At 47.5% G+C, this 23,652-nt stretch overlaps 2 protein-coding genes across 6 annotated transcripts in view; one reads left to right on the top strand and one right to left on the bottom strand.

The window, feature by feature from the left end:
• Window positions 1–23,652, bottom strand: part of rbm41 (RNA binding motif protein 41) — a 28,918-nt gene that overhangs the window by 4,336 nt on the left and 930 nt on the right. Inside the window, exons 2-9 of one of the 4 annotated variants that reach the window (XM_049742498.2) lie at window positions 12,876–12,954; window positions 10,054–10,117; window positions 6,945–7,237; window positions 4,804–4,888; window positions 3,788–3,921; window positions 720–836; window positions 318–519; window positions 46–250 (exon numbers count right to left, since the gene is read on the bottom strand). In XM_049742498.2, the coding sequence (XP_049598455.1) occupies window positions 46–250; window positions 318–519; window positions 720–836; window positions 3,788–3,840 (577 nt within the window). In that variant the 5' untranslated portion in view covers window positions 3,841–3,921; window positions 4,804–4,888; window positions 6,945–7,237; window positions 10,054–10,117; window positions 12,876–12,954. Of the gene's footprint in view, window positions 1–45; window positions 251–317; window positions 520–719; window positions 837–1,371; window positions 1,543–3,787; window positions 3,922–4,803; window positions 4,889–6,944; window positions 7,238–10,053; window positions 10,118–10,312; window positions 10,571–12,875; window positions 12,955–23,652 lie in introns of those variants that run through there. The other 3 variants (XM_049742497.2, XM_068653166.1, XM_049742500.2) reach the window with 3 other exon arrangements.
• klf8 (Kruppel like factor 8) lies at window positions 1,985–22,238 on the top strand. Of its 2 annotated transcripts, none has more exons than XM_049742502.2 (7): window positions 1,985–2,577; window positions 11,243–11,452; window positions 16,304–16,567; window positions 16,663–16,900; window positions 17,685–17,796; window positions 18,463–18,602; window positions 18,866–22,238. In XM_049742502.2, the coding sequence occupies exons 1-7, from the start codon at window positions 2,551–2,553 to the stop codon at window positions 19,045–19,047; spliced, it is 1,173 nt and encodes a 390-aa protein (XP_049598459.1). In that variant the 5' UTR covers window positions 1,985–2,550; the 3' UTR covers window positions 19,048–22,238. The 2 variants fall into 2 exon arrangements, with proteins under 2 accessions (XP_049598459.1, XP_049598460.1); XM_049742503.2 differs by lacking the exon at window positions 1,985–2,577 and adding an exon at window positions 10,907–11,162.

Raw genomic sequence — 23,652 nt, 5'->3', positions numbered from 1 at the left:
AGTACACCCTACCACCGGCAGTTACCCAAGGAGCGTTATCCTCACCTTGATGGTAGAGTGCTGTAAGGAATCCTTGGCGGTCGCTGCCCTGGAAGAGCGCCTGCTCAATCTCCATCCGGCGCCGGGACAGCGGCTGGCTGGCGGCAAAGCGCTGGGGCCGCGCTAGAAGCTTTGCCCGGGCTGCGATCTTGTCCTGGATGACCTGGAGGCGCTGGCGCTTGACGCCAGGAGCCGCGCAAACACCATGACCCTGGAACATACACAATGCTTCCCTGGACTTGTCATGGAAATTTTGCAAAAACTCCAGTGGCGTCTACCTGTTCAGGTATTTCCGGGGCATCCCTTTTCTGCCACAGCTGGATCTCTGGATCGGTCAGGCCCAGCTCTCGCAGGGCGGCCAGCTCCTGGTCGTCGTCTTGCAACGCCTGGAACTGAGACAGGCTATGCACGCCGGACGCCTGTTGGCCGAACGGCTTGTAGAGTGCCGCTGGTGCAAAGCTCTGCTTCTTGGCCACACATCTGAAGCGCACAAAACCATACAGGTATTGACGAATTGCACAGGTGACCATTTGAACACTGGCCGTTGTACAGGTGCTGCTAATATAAACATTTGAAAACAGTGGATAGCAACGACAACACCTGAGCTCAACGCGAGCCCACTTGCTCACCAAATGGAGGTTTTGTGAGGTATCGTCGCTTTCATTTGGCCATTTGGTTACCTTTCGACATCGACTTGGGTGTGGAGTTGCCGTAGCAGAAGGCCGTGAAGCTGCCGCTGTCCCTCTGTCTCCTGCTCCTCCAGCAGCGGGCCATCCTCACAGGATCGCCGGCTAACTCTTAAAACACACCAATTACTTTCATGACTTATTAAACAAGGCATTTGAATAAATACCTGGTCGATTACGCAAATGCCCGGGGCCACTCTTAGACGATGTGAAAAATGAACAAATAATGACATCGTGAATAAGACTTTCTACTGACAATTACGAAATCTTGATTTAAAAAGAAAACCATCAGGCAATAGCATGAATAAATGGTGGCAAAATAATGCTAATTAATAAATGGTGTTATTGTATGAATCCTACCCTATAGCCTCGGACGCCAATTTTAGTGGCGTTCTTCACTGATTAAAATCAGTTTCAAACCATAACACGAACCATGAATTATGATGTTATTCATGTGCTGCAGCTTCGGGCCGAGAAGCTAACGCTAGCCGAGCAGTCGCAAGCCTGTTCACTTTCGCATAATCACCGCAAGGCCAAATGAATGATGCAAAACACATCAATAGTATTTGGGGTTAAAGACTGAATGCTGTTAGTGAACTTAAAAAAAAAAAAAAAAAAGGGGGAACGGCAGACCGGCTGTGTTTACCTTCGCATACTTCCGCGTTTGGCTCCTACTTCTGGTCAATTGCATGATGGGAAATACATGTTCAAACATTAACATAACTTGCAGAGTTGCCTCGTTTCCTTCACATAATAACGGCTAATACGGCAAAGTAACTGCATATGCTGTGTAACGATGAATGGTATTTATGCTTCACGGTGCTTGTTGAGCCCGTATTTTCGCGTTAGCCTGCGGTGCGAGGCATCATGGGAAATGTAGTCAAACCTTTCCAATGGGAATTTCATCCTGCAGAGAGCGTTTTCTCTTTCTAAATGGGTCTTTTCTTAAAAGTGTAAGCGTTGGATGGCAGGAGGCTCCGCATTGGGGACATTTCTAACGATTGTTTGTAGATTTTGTCCAGCTGCATAGGCTGTTAAATGTATTGTTATGCTGCAAAATGACACTGGTACGTACAGTTAAGTTCTACTAGCTAGATGGTCGCGTTGGCTCCCTGTCAAAGTTGGCTGGGGTGTCATATTTATCAGATGCTGCAAAGCCTCCAAAGCAGCCCTCCAAAGCAGCCCTCCCCGCCCTGCGAGAGTGTCCTCAATTTGCCTTCCGGATGACGTCACTAAGGTAACACGGGCGCTCTCCACGCATGATAGCGGCATGTGGAATATTTGAGGGTTGGTTGGGGTGCGGGGGTGCGCCTGCACTTTGAATGCATTGTCAAATTCGGCCGTGCACTCGTGCAGCGCCTCGGCTCGGCTCGAGCTCCTCCGCAAAGGGCGCTTTCTGCGCAGCAAGTGAGTGACAGAGATGAGGGGTGGGGACGCAGGGTGGGGTCACAAGCAGGGAGAGGCGGAGGAGGAACAGGCAGAGAGAGAGAGCCCAGCCCTTCAATGCACGGCAGGGAACGGCAAGAACCAGAGGCGCAACGCTTGGCTTGATTTATTCCCTTTTTTATTTTTGGGGAGGGGGCTTGCAAAGACAACGACGCTGCGGACATGAACTGAACGGAAGAGGCACGCACCACCGTGCTGCTGCTGCTGCTGCTGCTGCTGCCGCTGCTGCTATACCCCGAATATCCACAGCACACCGCCCCCTTCCTCCTCCTTGTCCTCTCCCATAAGCCCTCCTTTCTCCCCTTTCCCCACATTACAGCTATACACACCCTACCCCCTCCCCTCCTCCGCCTCCTCCACCCCCCTGCCCCTCCACGAGATGCACACGGAGAGCCGCCACAAAAAAGTAAGTGCACGTTCTATTTGACACATTGTGACGTTGTCAGTGCGGTGATGCGGCTCTTTCATAATGTTGACGGCCGGCCGGCCGGCCGGAGTTGCTGGCGAAAACGGGCGAGGGGAGCAAAGGAAGGCGCGATCTGCAGCCTCACAGGACACCATCTTTTTTTTTTTTTTTTAAAGCCCCCCCCCCCCCCCCCCCCCCACGCGCATGCGCACAGATGAAGAGCCAGGTGCACTTCCGGCTGCCATTGCTGTACATCCTTTGTTTATGAACGTTAGGAGGGTAACAAAATGAGTTAATTTAGAGAGGTGTGTGTATGTAACTCTTCACAAGGGCGCAGGTTGAATGTGAGTTGTTTATTTGGCAGTGCACTGTGATTGACTGGCAGACAGACAGTCTTGGTTATGTGTCTTGTGATTGACTGGAATCAGTTTTCTGTATTGGCCCCCGTGATTGACTTCTCTGACACTTGCCAAATATGCTTACTTGGGCTGCAAAGCCTTTGAAGTTTTCATGTCTGGCTGCAGGCTAATGCTGCGTTCAAGACTGCTGGCAAATGGGAAAATGCAGACATCTCCCAGCTTTCTCAAATGCAGCGGTCGGAATATCGGAAAGCGCACAGTTTTCGCCAGCGGTTTCCAGGAATTTGTTGCACAACGTGTGTGTGTTAAGTACAAGATTGAAAACAACAATCGGCAAGTAATAAATGCGTCATAATGTTCTCAAAAAATTGAGAAACCGTAAACAAATGCCTTTCGCTAAAGTTAGTTTTATAATGGTAGTTTCAGTTGACCATTTTTTGAAAACATTTTCATTTACAGAGGTTTTTCAGTTTGAGTTTTTTTCATTCATCATAATAACCTTGGCGTCCATGCATGTGTGTGTGAGAGAGAGAGAGAGAGAGAGACCCAAAGGTAGTGGGATGATGCCCGCGTCTGTCAATTGTTAACTAACAGAGGCGAACAAAGTTTGATCGCACTCCCGAGATTGTGTGTGTATGTGTGTTTGTCCATCATAGTCCTATTTATCTCATGAACACATTTGTCATCGTGACATTGAGGGTGGCCGAGGGGATGACGCGGCTCTGGGCAAATGCGCACATCTCGCCTTTGCCGGCAAAGTGGATACTTGTGAAAAGGACGCAGCTCTTTGGTGACGCCTCCAATTTTGCGGAATCTCCACGTGGAAGATCATTAAAAAAAAAAAAGTCCACCTGCTAAGGTAGTAGCGGAGCTGGAACATCGCTCGAGTCCACTGCATCGTCATCAGCAGGTCGTCGTCGCAACAGATATGCAGAGAAGAGAAGTGGCAGTACAACAGGCCAAAATGGAGATCTTCTACTTGAATCTGACAGGTCACAACGGAAACATTACAAGAGTTACAGAAAGTCCATTTTGTTTTTTTCCCCCTTCACCCTTCTGGTCCATTCTGCAATGGATAGCCTAACTTTCTTGATAGTGTGTTCTTTGCAGAAGGTTGTGGAAGCTTCACGCGGAGAGAGCCTGACACGGGAGAAGCTCATTTGATGCGCTGGCTCAGTATTTTGGTATCAGGTGGCTTGAGCGGATGACCAGTTAGTCGGCCAGCTGGCCGCTGCTTCTTTGTGCGGGCGGGCGGGCGGGCGGGCGGGCGCGCGTCGAGATAAACGAGCGCGAGGTAAGACGACATGGTGTGAGGAATGGGCCAACGCTTCGGGGCCAGCCCGAGGGTCGCCGCTGGCGGGCGGCGGCACGCCGGGGTCGCCGAGCGGCGACATTGTCAGCGAAAATTAACGAGCGGCAGGTAGTCGGCGTGGTGCGAGAATGAATGTGCCGCGCTGCTGATAGTGGCCATGGAGGGGACCTGATATTCATGTCTTCATGTATTTGTTATCATCATTTTCTAAAGTGAAATTTGATCATTTCCCACGGCACACGGACGGACGGACGGACATGGCAATCGCGACATTACAAGGCAACGTAAAGCCCGCAATGTCGTACGAGGGAAGATGTTTATTGAGTCACTAAACTGGGTAGGAAGTTGGCTCATTTCCTGAAGCTGCAATGAGGACGTTATTTTCTTCATTTGATGCTCTGCCCTGCTTGAGCTTTATTTATAGATACACACACAACTTTCTAAAGCCTTAGTCTCCTCCTGGATATCGCCAATAAAAAATCATTTCATGCCACAAATGCCAAGAAGTAAATATAAGCTGCAGACAGCATAAGCAAAGACAAACATACAGCTTACCTTGTGGTTGTGGCGGTGTTCACTCCCGAGGTCCGAGAGTTTGCCCTCAGTCTCCTCTTGGATCAAATCAGCTTCATGGCAATAACTGAAAAAAGCACACATGCATTTGTTAGCTTGGCATGTCACTTGGCAAGTGCTGTGTTGTGGTACTGCACAGTCTTCACTTGGACAAACTACGCCCTTAGTCTCCACTTGGATAAACTACGCCCTTAGTCTCCACTTGACCTTACTCTCCTCTCAAAACAAATGCATCTCCATACCAATTACCACATGCTGAGAATAACAAAAGTAAACGCAAAAAGGCTAATGTTAGCTTAGCATGTTGCATCAGCATGGCACTCCATAGTCTCGCCTTGGATAACTTCTTGGGGATATGCCAAAAGGTTATCCTGCTCCTAGTTTCTTATTGCGCCTCATCTCAAATGATTTCTTGCTGTTTTCATGAATGCTCTGAAATGTGTGCTGCTTTCACTTTCTCTTTGCTTGCGTCAACGCTCGCTGGTAGCGCCATGCACTCTGTGTCCTTCAACACAACGTTTGGGGAACCTTCTGACCACAGAAGCTGCTCAAGCGTGTTTGTTTGCGCTGAATGTATGTGTGCGTATGCGCGTGCGTGTGTGTGCGTGTGTGTGTGCGGATAAGAGGGTGTGTAGGGAAGTGGCGGCCAGCTTTGCGTCAGCAGGGTGTGGTGTGATAACAGGCAGGCGGCTTCTCTAGCTTGCCTCACTCCTTGCCAGATGGAGGACACACCCGGTGTTACATTTCACTCTCATGTGCACTCTGTGCGTGCGTGCGTGCGTCTGTGGACTCGTCTTGGTTCGGGGGTGGTCGTTTTTGTACGCAAAAGCCACCCCGCACCGCACCGCAGCAAAAACGTTGAAACGCATTTTATCAAAGAGGAAGGAGAATGAGGGCCGTAAAGTGGAGACTATGGAGCACCATTGATCAAGTACTCGAATGGGAGGCAGATTATGATTGCCCTTAGTCAGTCGCTCTCCTCTATCCTATCCTATAGAAATACAAAATATCAAACAGAGAGAATACATGTTTTTGTTGCAAAATGCAAAAAGCGCACCAACATTTTTGCAATTGACATTCATTTCACGTTTACTTTTGTTTTCTATTGCCCCCCCCCCCCCCCCCCCCCGACAACTCAAGTCTTATTTCCATCTCGCAATTTTCCTCTTTCATATCTCACTGCAGTCCAGCATGTCAGAACGACTTTTTAGGGCTGAACTTGACGTGAACCCGGAGCGTGCGGTCACTGTATTTTTACCCTCGTTACTCACGCACATTGTGCAAAAAAAAAAAAATGGAACACGAAAAAGATCCTCTGCAATGTGATGTGTGTAGTTTTTTGGGGGGTTTTGCTGGGATGCCTTGGGGGAGGTCTCCGCCTCCGAGCAGCTCGTGGGAGCGGGCAGCCGTGTTACGAGCGCATGTGTGGATCCTGCAGGGGGCATTTCCCCACCCCCCACCCCAAATACACACATGGTGAGGACCTGTGTGTACGTGTGTGTGTTTGTGTGTGTTGCAGTGACAGCGAGCGAGTAGAGCGCTGACCCAGTTAGACTCGGCTGTCCCGCCTTCTTTCTCTCACGCTGTAAAGGGGGAAGCATGTAATAACGCTTAAGTGGAGCTATGCTAATATGCTAATCTGCTAATCATAGTGGCAGATCGTCCAAACATGAGCCAGCGACTCGCCAGTTTTCATGTTGGTGGTATCCAATTTTTGGGGGGGGGTGGGTTCAAAAGATTTGGATGTTCCTACAGTTTTGGCGTCCACTTGAAGGCATCATCAAAGTGATTGTTTTTGTATTGGTACGGAGAGAGGACTGGTAGGAAAAGGGTGAAATAGTGACAATTGGTGGATCATTGATGTCCATTCAATTACATTGGGGCCTTCCCTGTTCTTCTTCTACAATGTTTATTGCTGCTTTTCACTGTGAGGTGATGGTGGCTGGATGTTGTGAATTTTGCTAGCCCCATCTACTGCTAGGGGTCTGACGCACACGTGTGTTTTCTTTTTCCTTTGTATTTCAAGACAAAATTGTTTTAAAAATTCTATTTAGTCAAATGGGTGCACAAAATAAAATAACGTTAACAAGCACACAAAAATACAGAAGCAAAAATGGGGTTACCTTATTAAACAAGCTTTTGGCTGCCAAACTTAGACATAGTGTTGTTTGACGGTTTGCCTGTGCTCCGATCCACTTTGCCGGCCGGGCGGCCGGCCGGCCGACGCACCTCCGACGTGACTCTTGCGTCTCCTCCCGAGCTGGTAGCCGGCCGAGCGTTAACGCGTGGACGCGGTTCACGCTCGGCTGGCCTTTTAGCGGCTAAAAATAGCTCGTTAAAAAAGTGCTCGGGACAGAGACGCGTTTGAAGCCCTCGCCGCAAATACTTCAGTCTCTCTTCAAATGTGATGGCGGGACTAAAAACGGAGACAATAAGAAAAAGAAACACCTTGAATAGTTCCAGCGACTTTTCTTTTGTAGGCATGAAGAAAATGTTTGCAGTCTGCATCAGCTGAAATTATTAAAGGCCCCATTTTGGGATTTTTTTTAAAGATAGGTGCTAAAAGGGTCACGAAATGCCTGCATACGTCATGAGATGGTGTCAAAGCACTACTTTTCTATTAGACAGGGATATTGCCTGACTCACTGAAGCACCTACCCTCACTTCAACATAGTTCCAGGGATGCCACACGATGGTGCCAAAGCTCTACTTTTATATTAGAAAGGGCTTTGGGATGAGTAGAGAAACGGGTGCAACATTTTTTTTCCCCCCCAAACACTATTTCTCCTCAACCTTTATTTTCCCTTCTTGTCTTTTGGATCTTGGTCGTCTCCTTGGCTAACCAACCCCCACCCTCAATAACCCCCCCTCCCCGACTTCCTGTGTGGAGATCACAAGCTGACAGGGTCGCGCCCACCCCGCCCTTTTTTTTCTAGTTCCTGGAACTCTGCACTCCCAGAGTGAGGCCCCTCCTCCCGCAGTCTAGTGGTCCTCATAAGGTCTTCCATGCTAACAGAACCCACCCCTAAACCCACCCCACCGAAGCCTCCACCCTAACTGCCTCGTCCGAGTTGGATTTGCAGACAATTTCTACTCTTGCCTTTTCTGAGTGGACCCGGTTGGAGTCCAGATGACTTCTTCATATTAGCGTGTTTCTTTTTTTTTTTTTTTTTTTTTTTATCCTGTTGCACTGAATCCTCCGCCCAGTGGGGGTGCTCCAGATTAGGTCAAAACAAACCTTGAGGAATTATTGGCTAATCCTTCCTTGTGGTCACGGCCTCTCGGGCTGCCTCACGTTAAGCCCGTCAAGGCCAAAAGACATTTTTGCAAATGTTTTTGAGACTTTTTTTGGCACACCATCTGGTGGTTGGAGCGAACAGGGCTCTCAAACACATCGTTAGCGCTGTTGTTTCTCATTTCAAGAAAGATTGTCCCCTAGTTTCCGTTTTATAATTTGAAATGTATGCAAACAAAAAAATGTTTTGATGTCTACCCTTGACCACCGGGTTGCGCCTACAAACCAACCGCATCCTTGATTAGGTCTGTTTAGCTAAATAGCAACAAACAATGCAGAACGCTAATAGCAGCTGTGTCGCAATGTTAATACTCTAGAAGCAATTTGAACACAAATGGTGGAGCAACACAGACAGATGATGTCATGATACTTGCAGGCGTATATATATATATATATATATATATATATTTTTTTTTTTTTCCGTTCCCCGCCGTGTCTCAAAATCGCAGTTGCAATGCACGCTCAGACATTCGAAAGTCAATCTTTGGACAAGCGAACTGGAGAACGGTCTTTAATTTAGCCGGTGGCTTAACAATCGCGCTTGTTTTCCCATTCTACGGGGCGCGGTTGCACCGTCCTTACAGTTTCCCAAGCAGCCCCCCTGTTGTGTTTTCCTATTTGCTTTCACGACTTGGGCCCTGGACTCCCGGCTGTGTTCGGAATCTTGCTTGAGGTGGGGGTGGGTAGATTTACAAGATTTTTGAATTTAAGGGATGATAATGTTGACTTTTTTTTTTTTTCTTATTGTTACCAAGTTAAATGGATGCCCACTGTTTGCCATAAGGACACAAAAAGTGTCACAAGTTATGCAACTGCTAACCAAAACAGCAGCAACTATGGTGGCGGACAAACAGGTCTCTCAGATGAATTGGTGTTTGAGTCTGAATGAGAATTAAATCCAAATGTTATTTTGCCTGAAAGCCGGTAACAATATCAATGACAACAAAGTCTTTTTCATGAGCATGTTAAACAACAAAACGTGCGGTCAATGACTTTTGCAAAATAAAATGGATTCAAAGTAAGCGCTACAATTTCCTCCAACAATATCATAGGGAAAGTGCAAGGAGGCTTGCGTTGGTCAGCAGAGTGGGGGGGGGGGGAAGGTGTGGCATGGAGAGGCCTTTACCTTTGTTTGGAAGCACAGAGGGGGCTCTGTCCCTCTCACAATGGAACTGGAGGGCCACCAGCATGAGTTCATGCGTGTGTGTGTGTGTTTGGGAGGGGTGACGCAGACAGTCACACCCCGCAGCCGATTGGTCCAGGCCACACCTCAGTGTGGAATCCGCTACGACCGAGTCACATGACAAACACTCTTTGACGATCGAGTCCGCCCGCAGAGGCCCAGTCTGATTTCATGGGGCAAAAAAAGGAATCACTCTGTACTAGGTCATGCCCAAATAAATCTCAAGAAGCAATGCCCGAAGACACAGGATGCTTGGCATTTTTGCACTTTTCTGTAGTATATCGTTTGCTTGCGGATCCAAATCATGATCGACGTCATGTTTTGGTTTTTCATCCTTCTACCAAAATAGCCAGCCAACCTTCTGCGTTGCTACAAATGCTAAGCTAACCTGCTCTACACAATGCCCAGAGATGGGTGGGGTGGTGCCAAATGGCATTTTCCCTATTGTGTGTGGGCGGAGCGCGTTAGCCAACTTTGACTTTGCTCTCCAAAGTTTAGACGAGCTACACGTCTCCATTACAATGTGGCTCGCATTTCAGCCCATCAATAATTGAATACACGCCGACTCGTTTCGACTTCCAGTGCTGTGTGACTCTCGTTAGCATTTAATGCATGTTTAACTTGGGTTGATGCACTTTGAGACTGCTTTTATTTCCTTCCTTCCTTCCTTCCTTCCTTCCTTCCTTCCTTCCTTCCTTCCTTCCTTCCTTCCTTCCACGTGGACGCCCGCCCAACAGTGTTGCTAAATTCTTACCGTTTTTGTTTGGCCTCAAAGAAGAAGATGACATGGAGTCCTTTGTAAGTTCCTCAGACACACCCTGGAAGAAATTGGTTCGGCAGTTAAACAATAAACGCAATAGTGGCAATTACAAAAACGTTTCAATTGTAAGCGATGGCTTTAACTTTTTTAATCCAAAACGAAAATGATTCAGCAACATTTTCAGTTCCATATAACATACAAATAATCACATACACGTATATTTCAGAAATTGACATGTTTGTTTTTTACTCACACAAACTTTGCCGTCCTTCAAATCAAACTAAACTCAATCAAACTTTGTTGTTCTCCGATTGAAGAGGCCATCCCAGAGTGCGTTTTTGGAGCACGTGTTAATGTGCTAAATATCCTGTTTAGGAATCAAAGCGGCCATTTTCCAAGGCACATTTAGCTAGTGACTTTGAAGTCGGTATTGTGATGTCCCGTGACGACACGTTTCAAGTGATTATGAGATCGTTATTGTGCTCATGCTAAATATGCTATAGGTCGGTGGATGGAAGGTGGACCATTTGAAAGCTCAAGGAGGTTGGTTGGTTGGTTGGTTGGTTTGTGTTGGTGAGCTGAGGGAGGGGGGGGGCGGGGGCGTGGCATGTCCAGTTCTTTGTTTCAAATCACTTTTGGCTGACTGTGTTAGGGTTTAGCATTTTTGGTTTGTCAAGTATTTTGGAGGTGGCATTTGATTTTGGGCTACTTTGCTAACCGTCCGGTTCCGTGTTGTGACCATTAAGGAAGTTCTTTGAGGAAATGGTTTGTTTATCAGGAGTTGAGACTTGTGTAAATGTGCGTGCGTGCGTGCGTGCGTGCGGACAGAAAAGGCCTAGCCAGCCACACCTCATTGTGTGCACGCGTTTCCAGAAAAGGGTGTGTCCGCTTGCCTGGCTGAAAGGGAGGGAGGGGCGACTCCTCCCTGCTCCCCCCTCCCAACCTCGCTCTCGTTTTCTGGCTTGTTATTCCTCGCCGGCTCCTCATTCCCTCAGTGGAAGCCTCCACATTAGGCCTCCTTTTTTCTTTTCTTTTCTTTCCTTTCCAATCTAATCCTCTCTGTCCTTTGAAAAATATCCTTTCTCTCCCTTCATCAAAGTGAGGTACTAAATGTTCATGTCTTACTTCTTCCTCAACTTTTCTACCCTCACTCCTGTCCATGACACTTTCCTTCTCCTTTCAGAGGAGGAGCGGTGCCCAGAAGAAGAAGAAGAAGCAGCAGCCGCCGGTCGCTGCCCTGACGCAGGAGGCCCTGACGCAGGAGGCCCTGACGCAGGAGGCCGCGCCGCCCTCACCGGCCAAGGAGGAGGAAGAGGAGGAAGAGGAGGGAGAGGAGGCGTCAGACATGCCCTCAGTCCAGATCAAAGCTGAGCCAGAGGAGATGGAGTGCACGGTGAGGAGGAGGAGGAGGAGGAAGAAAGGGGGGGAGGAAGTGTGGTGGGTGTGGGTCCATTTGAGGGTTAGCAGAGCATGCTTTAGCAATGAGCATCCAGCAATTAGCATGAAGCGGCTTTTCAAATGGGTCTAAAAACCCATTTTTGTCCCTTGCTTTTCAACCAGCGCCAGTATTTCCAGGTTAGCATACAGCGGTGAGAACACACCGGTCGGTACACACTAGCCCGTCCGTGTCAAGCAGTTCACTGACCAGGATGCGGCACATAGCATCTGGAATATGAACGTATAGCGGTTACCATCGAGCGGACAGCTGTCAGACTCCAGATCCTGCCGGCCACATCGGGCCCTCCCGACTTTAACGTGGTACACGGCAAACATGAGCTCAACACCCTTGATCTACCGAGTAGCATTGAGCCGATAAGCATCTGGAGGGTGGCATCAAGCGGGCAGCGTCTCGTGGACGCAGGCGGCGCTTAGTGGTTGGCATTTGCGGTCAGCATCCGATCGATCGATCGATCGATCGATCGTTAATATCCCCCAGTCAAGCGGATGGACTCGAGTGGCTAGCATAACAGTGAGTATCTGTGAGCCTTGAGGAATTAGCATCCAGCAAATGCAATCCTGTGTTTAGAATTGTGTGACTCGGGTAGATCGTAGCAGTTGTCACTTAGTAGCGAAGTGGCTAGCATTTAGTAGATAGCAGGTTGGGGGGGGGGGGGTTTGCGTCTGGTGACGAGAACCAGTCACATCAAATGTGTTTTGCCTGTAAACGTTTGAGAACGAGTGTTCTCCCAGAGATTGCCGAGGCGACATGAAAAGTGCCCATGCTCGCCACGGTATGTGAGAATGCGGGATGAAGATGCCCAGCCATGTTGTGATGGCCAGATAAGCACACAAGGAAGTCGGACGATGTTTGCGGCTCATCTTCATCCCAGCGAGCTTTTTTGCTGCTATTTATGAACTAGACAGACATGAGGCTGATATGAGCAATTTTCGTGTTTTGCACTTCTCCCATCACTTTTTGTCCAATGAGCTCTGACTGTGTGGAAAAAGGTAAAAAGTTCATCTTGTGGAAAATATAATGAGACTTGTGGCACATTTAGCCCCAAAGACAGACTTCCCTTTGTTCCGGGAAGCGTCAGAGCATAGCGATTTGAATCCAAGAAGTTCCCCAAGGCTCACTGCTCGGACCCTTTTTCATTTCACGTCGCAATCACATGACTCTGTCGAGGCCCAGTTGGTCAGTGAACACATCATCTGATTACTAACAGTGAGGATGTTTGTTTTTAAGAGGTAGTTCAAATTGAATGTTTGTGTGCGCGCGTGTGTGTGTGTGTGTACAATCAGCTTCACTGTCATTGGACATTGAAGCATATGGTGAGGGAAAGGAGAAAATTGCAAAAATGCTCACCTCACCTCACCTCACCTCACCCTGTTGTTGCTGCACTTTTATACTCCACAGTCTTGGTCTCTTCTTGGTCATAATGTGTCCATGAACATCTGGGGATACACATTGAGATAAAGCGACATTAAGCCCAGATGCTAACATGAATTGACCATTTTGTACCCTGGAGTACGCAGTTTTCAGTCCGCCGCTGCTGCTGCCCTAAGTCTCCTCTTGGATACATGATGAATAGCAAGTTTGGAGGTTACACGCTATACAATTACTAGTTATGATACCATTTTTGTGAAACGATCCTAGCTATGAAGATTTGAACCTTGGCAAAGATCTGATCTGTACACATTCCCATCCCCAGTCTCGTCTTTGTTTTCGGGCCCCATTTTCTCACTGCCCTTGGATAAAATTGGTCACCAAGCATCCGCGTCAGCCTCATTAAATGGAACGTCGGGTTGGAAGTTCATCACCCGGACCTTCAATGGGTCGAAGCGCTTACTTCCTGCTCTACCTCCATTCTTCTTCTAACATCACCTCGCCCCGAATAGGATGTGTTGAGGGGAGCGGCCGGACTGCGCTTCCGCTCGTTGTCGCTGTGGCAACCGCAGCGGCGGGCGGGCAGGCGGGCGGGCGGCCGGGAGTTGCCCAAAAAGACTCCCAGACCCTCCTCCGTTCCCACCGCACTTCCCTCTGCCACCTTTTTCCACTTCAGCCAATAACACACACCCACATGCGCACACGCACACACGCTGAATAGCTACCAGCATAGCAAACTGAATAGCTCTGTAATCTCTTTTTCTCTGCTATACACACTCGCACAAACAAGGCCTTGTGTGTGCGTGTGTGTGTGTGTGTGTGCACGTAAACAAGTCGGTTGTCCTCCAGCAAACAAGAGCAGTCATGCACGACGTTGGCAGCAATCATACACACACACACACACACACGCGTACACTTGCACATGTGTTTGTCATGAGAGGTTAGCGGCCTCGCACTCGAGCCAGGAGGCTTTCTTGCTTGCGTGTGTGTGTGTGAGACAAATCAGCAAAAGGACACAACCATGCACAATTTTGTTGGGGGTGGATGGGGGAGGGGGGCAGTGGGAAAGGCGCGGTAGCAAATGCGGCGACGCCTAAGCTGGTGCGGGCTGATGATGTCATCACTCACATATGGTGCGTTCGAGACCAACGGGAGTTTTCAGAGCTGTGCAAAAATGACATCCCGGGTTCATGGCCATTGATTTGACCACTCCAGACACCATTTGAACAAATTGCAGAGCAATTCTGATGCAAAATGCTAGTAAATTCTTGTTAGCGCCTCACTGGCTAACAAGTCCGGACATGCCACCAGCGGGGGGGGGTCGCAGAGTTTAAACTGAAGTCCAGCACTTTTGGCAGAAGAAACCACGTGACAAAGCCGCATGTGTCAACCGCTAACCTTAACGATGCCGACTGACAATAACAAAACGTTTGTCACGTTTTTACAAATGATTGTGCAGGTTTTCTGCAAGATCTTACTACATTTTGGCTTGAAGGAAAACACACACACACACACACACACACACTTTTACAACACTTCAACATCAGAGAAGCTCTTACATGCTGTGGCTGTGACAGCGTTTTCTTTTCTGGGGAGCAATAGTATATTGGCTGATGCAATCATTTTGCCCTGCAATTGGTCAAAGATGGAAATGGAACAAAACTCGTTGGATAATGTTTTAGCAATGTTGTCATGACTATGGGATGTCACACAATAGAGCGCCATTGTTTAGCACGTACTTGTGGCGCAAATTGAATCGGATTCTGCACCAAAAAGGTCTCAAAATGTCCATTGAGTTCTTCTTTCCTCACTGCATGCTTTGAGCCTGAAGGTCGTCTTCCCCAGGCGGAGTCGATGACTTTGCGGTGAGTGTCGCTAAGCAGCCGCCGCGTCAACAGCGCTAGCGTTGGGTTAGGTAACGTCAGGGTGCGGCTAGCGGGCTACGCTAACAGGTGGGCGAGGCAGGCGGCGGGCGGGCGTAGGCCAGGGAGAGGCGGCCTGCTGGCATCTTTTGTGGTTTCTATCCAAGCCAGCTGTTGTTTTTGCTCACTTGCTTTTTTTCTTGATATCCGAGCGTAACGACCGTGCCGCTCAGCTGCACATGTTGATGAAAATGAACAGTCGCGCAGTTTTTTTTTCTTTTTTTCCCCTCCCTCAATCCTCGGCCTATTGATTGGCGCCTCGAGCGAGAAAAACGCCAGCAAAAATGACAGGAAGTGAAAGCTAATGAGACTGTCGGTCGGGCGTGCTGCGCCATTGCCGTTGGTGACTGAAGTCAACCGATGAGAAAAGTACAAATCATTTATAATCGTAAAACTCTCAATGAGAATAACATTAGAACATATTTCAAGTAAATGTCAAATCATGAAATGAATAAACAATACAAGACATTGAAGTATCTTCAAGGGATCTTAAAGGGACGGAAGGGAGCCCAATGCGTTAAAGGGCATCCTGCCTTCGCCGGGTTCCGTGTCAATCCCATCGATTCGCCATTTCCTTCCGTGGCCGGCCGGCGTGAATGAATTGTGAGGCGAGGACATAGTTGACCCACTTTCTGAAGCGCGCCACACAAAATGGCGGCAAAGCAAAAGCCACATGGGCGGGAAGGGTGTGGTTGGCGCAAGCGAGCGGGAAGATGTCGAGAGGGAGGGAGGGAGGGAGGGAGGGAGGCAGGGAGGGAGAAAGGTGAGCGAGGACGGACAGACGAGGGTGTTGCCGGACGGGGAAGGCAAAGGAGTGCCACAACGTGGAGGCGGCTGATAGCTCCCCAGTTTCCATGGCGACGTGAGGCCCTTTTTTTCCCGCCCACTCTTCCCCCTTAGTCTCCTCTCACCGCCGCACCTCTTTGCTCTCCTATCGACATGTTCAACTTACGAAAAGGAGAGGACATTTTGGTGTGTGTGCGCGCGCGCGCGTGCCCGGCCTTCCGGTTGTCCCGCGTCACCCGATCTAAAAGGGCCAAATAGAGGCCTCGCCCTGGCCCTCGCCCAGAGCTGAGCCACGCTCAACTGAACTGGAGGGAGGCCAGCTTCTTCTTCTTGTGCTTCTTTTTCTCGTCCACTTCCCCCCTCAGCCTGCTTTGTGGTTGCATCCCACACAGCGGGCCATTGTTTTCCCCCGTCAACGACATGCGGGCGGGGAAAAGCAGGCCCTTGCCGGCCGGAAAAAGTCTTAGTTAGCATTCAGCTCCTCGCCTAGGTTAAAAGTCACGACGTGTCGCTTTGTGAGAAAGTATGATTGTTGTCATACAAAATCATGAAATACGGGTAATGGTAGCAAAAAGTGGAACATTACATGAAACAAAGTGATTTTTTTTATTATGGATTGCGCCACATTGCGATCAAACAGTCATTTTTTGCCCCCAAAAGTCATATTTTCCAAAAGTGAATTTTCCCTTGTTCTTTCCTCGTCTATCAGGCCGACGTCGGAGACGAGCGTTCCCACCAAAGCGACCCCGACGCAAAGACGGACGCGCGGAGCTGCAAGACCGAGCCGTCCTCGCCGAGCCCGTGCCCGGCCGAGGACCAGACGGAACCGGTGGACCTGTCCCTCCACAAGCCTCGCTCGTCCTCACTGCCCACCGTCAACGTGCCCGTCAACCCCGCGCCGGGAAGCGGCCTGGCACAGCCTGGACTCACGGCCACGCCCGTCACCTCCAACGTGCAGTCCATAGGATCCATGGTGAATAACAGCTAGCCTAACTTTGAAAGCGCACGTCAACACTCGTTAGAACTGATGGGTGACGTACTTCCCCCCCCCCCCCCCCCCCCCCACAGGTTTTATCGCCGGGCTCCATTTTGGCCACGCAGGGCGCGGGCGGCCAACAGATCTTGCACGTTATCCACACGATCCCGTCAGTCAGCATGCCCAGCAAGGTGGGCCAGCTGCAGACCATCCCCGTGGTGGTGCAGTCCTTACCCTTGGTCTACACCGCCGTGCCCGCAGACAGCGTGGCCGCCACCGCGGCCATCACCGTGCCGCTCATTGGCAGCGACGGGCGGTCGGAAGGCTCAGGTCAGGAACGCCGGCCGATGCCTCTCATAGACCGTGAATTACTTGTCTGTCATTTCTGTACCTTTTATCTGAACTTATTGCGACGCTAAAGAGTAGCTGGAGCCACGACTACAACTAGTTAGCTATTTGCTAGCTAGCGTGTTGTCTGTATTGACACCACTCGGTGTTCATTATATTCATATATATTCAGGCAAAGAGTTTATGGCGAGGAAGTGAGGGTTAAGAGTGCATGTTACTTCTTTTTTTTTTTTTTTAAACGGGCGGTGTCTGAGAGAGAGTGGGTGGAATCATTGTCTCCAGAGAGGAAGAACATTTCATTTTGCTGTGTGCGTGTCTCGGCACCAAATTGCACGCATCACTCCGTTTGCGTGCCACACCCTTGATCCTTCCCTCGCCTCCGTGCAGGGTGGACGTTGTTTATCCTGCAGGGTGTAACTCTCTACCCAGCCAGTTTACGTCTACAGTATACTTCAACTTTTTATATTTCCCTTCATAGCAGCGTACAGTCATAGCGTATGACAAAGTCATGTCGCGTAAGCTCATGGAGGTCAAAAGAAGCTAGCGCAAGATAGCGTAATCCAGAGTCATGTAGCAGTGCAAGCGGCGCAAAGCATAAAGTGAGGTCATGTAACATTGCATAAACCTAGCATAGCATAAGCTAATGTTATGTAAACAATGTAAACATCACGGTATAAACGTGCGGTGTAATGCCAACACCAGGGTCATGGAGCGTAGCGTAACATCAGTATGTTTTTGCATGATTGCCTGGTCTTGTTTTCCTCAGTTCGCATTAAGCCCGGCTCCACGTCTCCGGTGGAATATCACAGCGACAGCGAGGTCGAGAGCGGAACCGAGTCCGGATCGGCGTCAATCAGCGCCCAGAGCCTCGATGCAGGGTGAGCGCACACACACACACACACACACACACACACACACACCGCATTTATTAGTATTAGCGTTACGCGCAAATATGTATTGAACGCATTGCATCGGTCCTGGAAGGTTTTTCGTTTGTTTGGGTCTGGAAATAAGTCAGAGTGTCTTCGTCACACCTACGTGGGCGAGGCGTAGCCGTCTTAACGGAAAGTTAGGGTGTGGACCTTGGAGCTTAGCTGTTATCTGATGTGCGAGTGCACACGTGTGTACGCCACACCTCATTTTCCAAGTTGCCTGTCACTGACCTTCCTTTATCAGGCCCATAGAAGAACAAAAGGCTCTGTAATGGCTTAAAAGGTAGAAGACTGTTTCAAACCAATGATACCAATACAAAATCTGACGGAATTGACAATAGGCCTCTTCATGTAAAACATGAAATGTCATCATAGAAACAAAGCATGTGCAGAAGAAAAGGAATAAAATACAAAGTTAATGAAAACAAAATAAGCAAAGACCCTCACTCACTATACAGACAACTTGATGTATAAATTCATAAAAACAAAACAAAAAAAAACCCCATTGTATCTCAGTTGTGACTTGAGTAGCTATTTGGCACCCACTGGTGGCCTTCCAGACTCACTGCCTACCACACCATTTTTTTGAGGGTATATTGTACAACATTTCAGGTCCATGTTGGACTTGGAGCCAGCGGACCCCGACTCCCCAGATGTCAAAAGACGGCGGATCCACATGTGCGACTACGAAGGCTGCAAAAAAGTTTACACCAAGAGCTCGCACCTCAAAGCTCACCGACGGATACACACAGGTGAATACGGAAATTCTGACAGCTGACGTTCCGTTGATGCGCTACGTTGTAATTAGGAACGGTGTCAACCAGGGAATTTGACGTTGTTTATTTCACCGCTAGCATTTCAAAGTCAACTAGCTTAATGCGATGTGAAAAGCCATAGAGCAGCTGACGGAAATGACGGTCGATTGCTCGCTCAAAAGCTTGAAGAAAGTGCTTAAGCCTGCCTGACGTTTGCTCGCCTTGCCCTGCCCTGCCCTGCCCTGCCCTGCCCCGTACAGGTGAGAAGCCTTACCACTGCACCTGGGAGGGCTGCACCTGGCGTTTTGCCCGCTCCGACGAGCTGACTCGGCATTTCCGCAAGCACACGGGCATCAAGCCCTTCCGCTGCACCGAGTGCGACCGCTCCTTCTCGCGCTCCGACCACCTGTCCTTGCACCGCCGCCGCCACGTCATGATGTGAACTCTTTTGGATTTATTTGGGCTTTTTTTCTCCCGTCGCCTTCAAAACAAACTTTACTACTACAGTTCTCTGACTCATCTTGTGCAGGAGGAGTACCGGCATTAATGGAGGTTGGGGATTTTTTTTTTTCCACTCATCCGTCCACCCACCCAGACATTTTTTCCCCATTTTCTTTTTCTGGCAGGAATGCAATCCTTTTGAATGCATTGGGCACGCTCGCTCGCTCGCTCCCTCGCTGTCTGTCTGTCTGTCTGTCTGTCTGTCTGTCTGTCTGTCTGTCTGTCTGTCTGTCTGTCTGTCTGTCTGTCTGTCTGTCTGTCTGTCTGTCAGGACTGGCCTACCTATTGAATGCAGTTTTGAAGTTGTCACATTGTAGCACAGGAGATGACGTTTTTTGGAGTTATTTTGCCTTGGGTGCGGCATTTTATTTTTGATCATACAATTAGATGTTTGGACAACCGGGTCTCTCTTTTTTTCAATTTCCTAGCGCTGATAGATCACTTTTTTGTTGCATCACAGGAGTTGACCTTTTTATATCCTCGGGGGTGCGTGCGGTGTTGAATTTTTACGGTCATTTTGTTCTGGATTTCAACCCTTTTTTTTTTTTACCCTTTTAACGCATTTGTCGAGTTGTCTCGATGCACAGGGAAGGTTGGACAGTGATTTCATCCTTGGGGTGTGGTGTTTAATTTTTAGATCTAAAAGTTGACACCCTGAATAGCAGCACATTTTGCCAGTTTGAATGAAAATGCAAATTTGTTGTCAGGCATACGATGTCATTCTTGGGGTGCGGCATTTACTTTTAGATGATGACATTTGTTGCAGCTTTTCGCAATAGGACCGAGCGAGCGAGCGAGCGAGCGAGCGAGCGGGCGGCCAAGTCCAACTGTGTTAATGCATTTGTCAAAGTGGTTGACTGCAGCACAAGTCCATTGTTAATCCATGAAGCGCGGCGTTTCATTTCTATGATGAAAAATGGACTTCCAGATGACAACGACGACATTTCTCATGGGTTTCATTACGTAAGCAGAATTCCCTACAGTATAAATTGACACAGAGTTCACCTTCAGGTGTTGCCATCTAAAAGTCGAGTTTTGGGACACTCCTTATCAATTCAGGCGCGCTATGACAACTGTGAACTTTCTAACGAATTTTCCCGTCACATTTTTTGTTGCATATCCTGCACACACTCTAACAACAAAAAACAGTATTTGCGTGTTATCGTTGAGGTTTGTCTATGTTTTTCCAACCTTTGTGGCAGAGTCTCGCTTTTGTCGTTTTGAACTATTTCTGGTCTTTGGTCGTCTTTTAAACGCTGTGAAGTAGTGGTCGGCGGAGAAGTTCAAACCTTATCGCAGGGAAATACGGGAACTTTTACCCGACTTTGCCAAGTGGTCGCGCATGTTTCTTTTTTTCCTCTGCATGTTTTGCGACAAATACATCATCGGATTTTATTTTATTTTCTTAACTTAACCAGTGTGCATTCTGGGCACGTTGAGCTTGAACCGACGTTGGGGATTAAAGGTTTTCAATATTGGGGAGTGGCCACTTTAACAACAATTTGAAAACTAGGTCACGGGAGCAACAACGCTATGTGAATTTCCGGTAGAATGAGACGAGAAACTACGTACAACTTTGACGCATAAAACATCCGAACCGATTCTTGTTTGGAGGGATTTTTCCCGCCTTTTTTATTTGGTCTGACTACAACGAGAAAATGGAAAAAGCACATCTTTCTAGAAGAGTTTATGCATTCTTTTGTAAACATTAAGGATAAAGACGGCAACAACAAGAAAAAGAAAACAGAGTTGGAAAAAAAAAGAATCTATGTACATAAATGTATATAATTAAAAAGTAAATGTAACGGGTGGAGTTCTATTTTTAACACTGACTAGATAATGTGAACCCCTTCCCTCTTCCCTCTTTGTTTTTTTGTTTTTTTACAACTTTTTTTGTAGTTTCTTACAGATGACAATAATAAGAATAATACTATTGGTCCCAGTTGTGTTGTGCATATTTGTGTTGCATGGAGAGTTGCCCTCTTGTTTTCAACTAGTGACGTTGGCGAGCATGTCGTTGGTGTGCGTGCGTGCGTGCGTGCGTGCGTGCGTGCGTGCGTGCGAAACATCTGGCTTTTTTGAGGATACAAATATGTTACTTATAAAAATAAAAGAGTTTGATATGATCACTTCCGCACAAAACCTTTAAGGAAAGAAAAAAGTTCCACGTGGGTACCGATGTTTGTTTTAGCAACAGCAAGCTAGTGGTTAGCGCTTTGACGATTTTGTGTGCCAATTTGTCAATTTTTGTCTTGGTTCACATTTTTCTACAAAAAGAAGAATGTGAAATAAAACTACACACATGCTAAAATGCTAGCATGCAGCTACAAGTGACAAAACTATTTATTGCGGTGTGTTCAATCAACGCAATCGTTTCTATTATTTTGAATTCTAGCCACCAAAAGCTAACAATATGGGGTACTGATTCTCTGTTGATTTTGATGGGCTAATTAGCAATAAATGCTAACGTTTTAGAAACCAGGCTTGCCTTTTGCTATCAATTATCAAAGTCATATCACGCAAAAATCCCCAAAATAGACACTAACCATGTTTAGCTATACCTGCTAACATATGTAGCTTCGATGAAACTATTTTGAACAATCATAAATAGCGCCCAAAACCTTTTTTTTTTTTTGCCGATGATAATTATCTTTTTTTTGGGGAGGGGGGGGAGGGCTTGTTTAGCTAGCCTAACCTATTCTGTACGTTTGACAAACTTATTTTAAAAAGTAAAATTTGAATGGCCACTTTTGGGTCCCGACTGCATACGAGTGCGTCTTACTCGCCACCAATCGCCACTTTTATCTTTGACTTTTTCTTAACCCCTCCCTGATGAATGCAGTAATTTTTAGCGGGCCAGTACTCTTTATTTACTCAGTGCAATGCAGTTATTATGGTTATAATAATAATGAGAAGAATATTATAAGAATATTTTCTTTTGTATTTGTGTACAGAACAAAGAGATGTAAAGATGTACGGGGAAGGAAAAAAAAGAAACGTGAGCTTTTTGATACTGTGACTCTACTCTGGTGTTTAAAAAGTCCTTAGTTTTTCTCTTCTGTATACTTGTGATGATTACTCCTCATCCTCCTTCCTTCTTTTATAGAATAAACTTGTTTTTGGTGCAATTTACTTCCGGTGCGTGCGTTTTGTTTTTTTTATACTGGAAAAGTGAAGATGTGGGTGGAGTGAGACGCAAACGTCACTAGGAGGCGCTGTGCCCAAGGCAAATAAGATGCCCCCTTCGTTGGGTTTGAAGAGGGATGTTAAGGTTCGCGTTGAAAAAGGAACATAACAGTCTATATCGCTTCGGGTTTTAAACTAGGGTTAAGGCTTGGTTTATGCTTAGTGTTACTGGTTAAGGTTAGGTTGAATGTAGGGGCAGCATTAGTGGGAATTTTTATGAAGAAAAATAGCACTCTAATATTACAGCATCCCACTTATAAAAGCACAATAATGACAACATCATTAAATAAGACGCTTTTTTTTTTTTTTACTTTTATTTGAGTACTACTCTTTCCTCCCATGAGTCACTCCCAAAAAATTCATTGGCACCATCACGAGCAACCTCCTTTTATGCAGTGCTTGGCCATGCCGTTTGACTGATCTGATGGGCTGGGCGGGGCGGGACATGTTCTGACAAACGCTGCCGCTGAGTGACAGTGCATTTCACAGCCTCTCACCTGGAATGCACTTGCAACATCCTACGTCCCCCCCCATACGTATTACATTATGCATGGGAAAAAGTCCAACTTCCTGTTCCAAGTTGATGAAGCCATCCAGGAAATAGACTTCCCCCATGAGCTTATCTGAATAATTGTTGTGGATTCCTTTCGGCATCCATTCTGTATGCTTGACATCCTGCTATGTGAACCACTACTCTCTCTTCCAATTGGGCAGTTGAACGTCATTTTGCTATTCTAAACGTGCAACGGCACGCTATGTGGTAACTTGAGCCCGTTTAACTTCAAAATGGACCTGCGTTCCTCACCACTGAGAATCAGTGCACCAACCAGTGGCCCAGCTCAATACAAGGTCATGTTGAAAATGGACCTGTACGACTAAAGAAAGCAGCGCAGGCGCTATTGCAGAATCACGCAAACAGGCCCAAACAAGCGTTTGACGGTGAAAGCTTAGCAAAAAAAAAAACAAATGAATCATTTTCCCCCGGGAACTAAGATCACAGAACATCACAGAAAAATATACCTACGTATATAGCTCCGCAAACATTTACTTGCTTGCCCTGTAATGTTTTTCAAAAACGGCGGAGACTAAATATTCAAAGCTTTGAGAAAAACGATGCATTTGTTTGTTTCACCTCATACGTAATGCAGGTTAAGCGCATGTCTTGATGCACGAGCGCAATACAAAAGCGAGCTAGCCTCCTTTGCACAAACATGCTGAGCACATTACAACAACAGAATATGGCAAGAAACGAGGAGGGCGTTGTCCTCGCGTGACCACGACGACCAGGTAAATCTCGCTCGAACATTCCAATTATTTCTGAGCGACTCCACCCTGTCTGTGTGTTTTTGCTTCATATTTT

The sequence above is a fragment of the Syngnathus scovelli genome, chromosome 15 (genome assembly GCF_024217435.2).
Source record: "Syngnathus scovelli strain Florida chromosome 15, RoL_Ssco_1.2, whole genome shotgun sequence".
NCBI classification, from domain to species: Eukaryota; Metazoa; Chordata; class Actinopteri; order Syngnathiformes; family Syngnathidae; genus Syngnathus; species Syngnathus scovelli.
The sequence above is the reverse complement of the archived record's forward strand: the minus strand, read 5'-3'. Positions and strand labels throughout refer to the sequence as shown.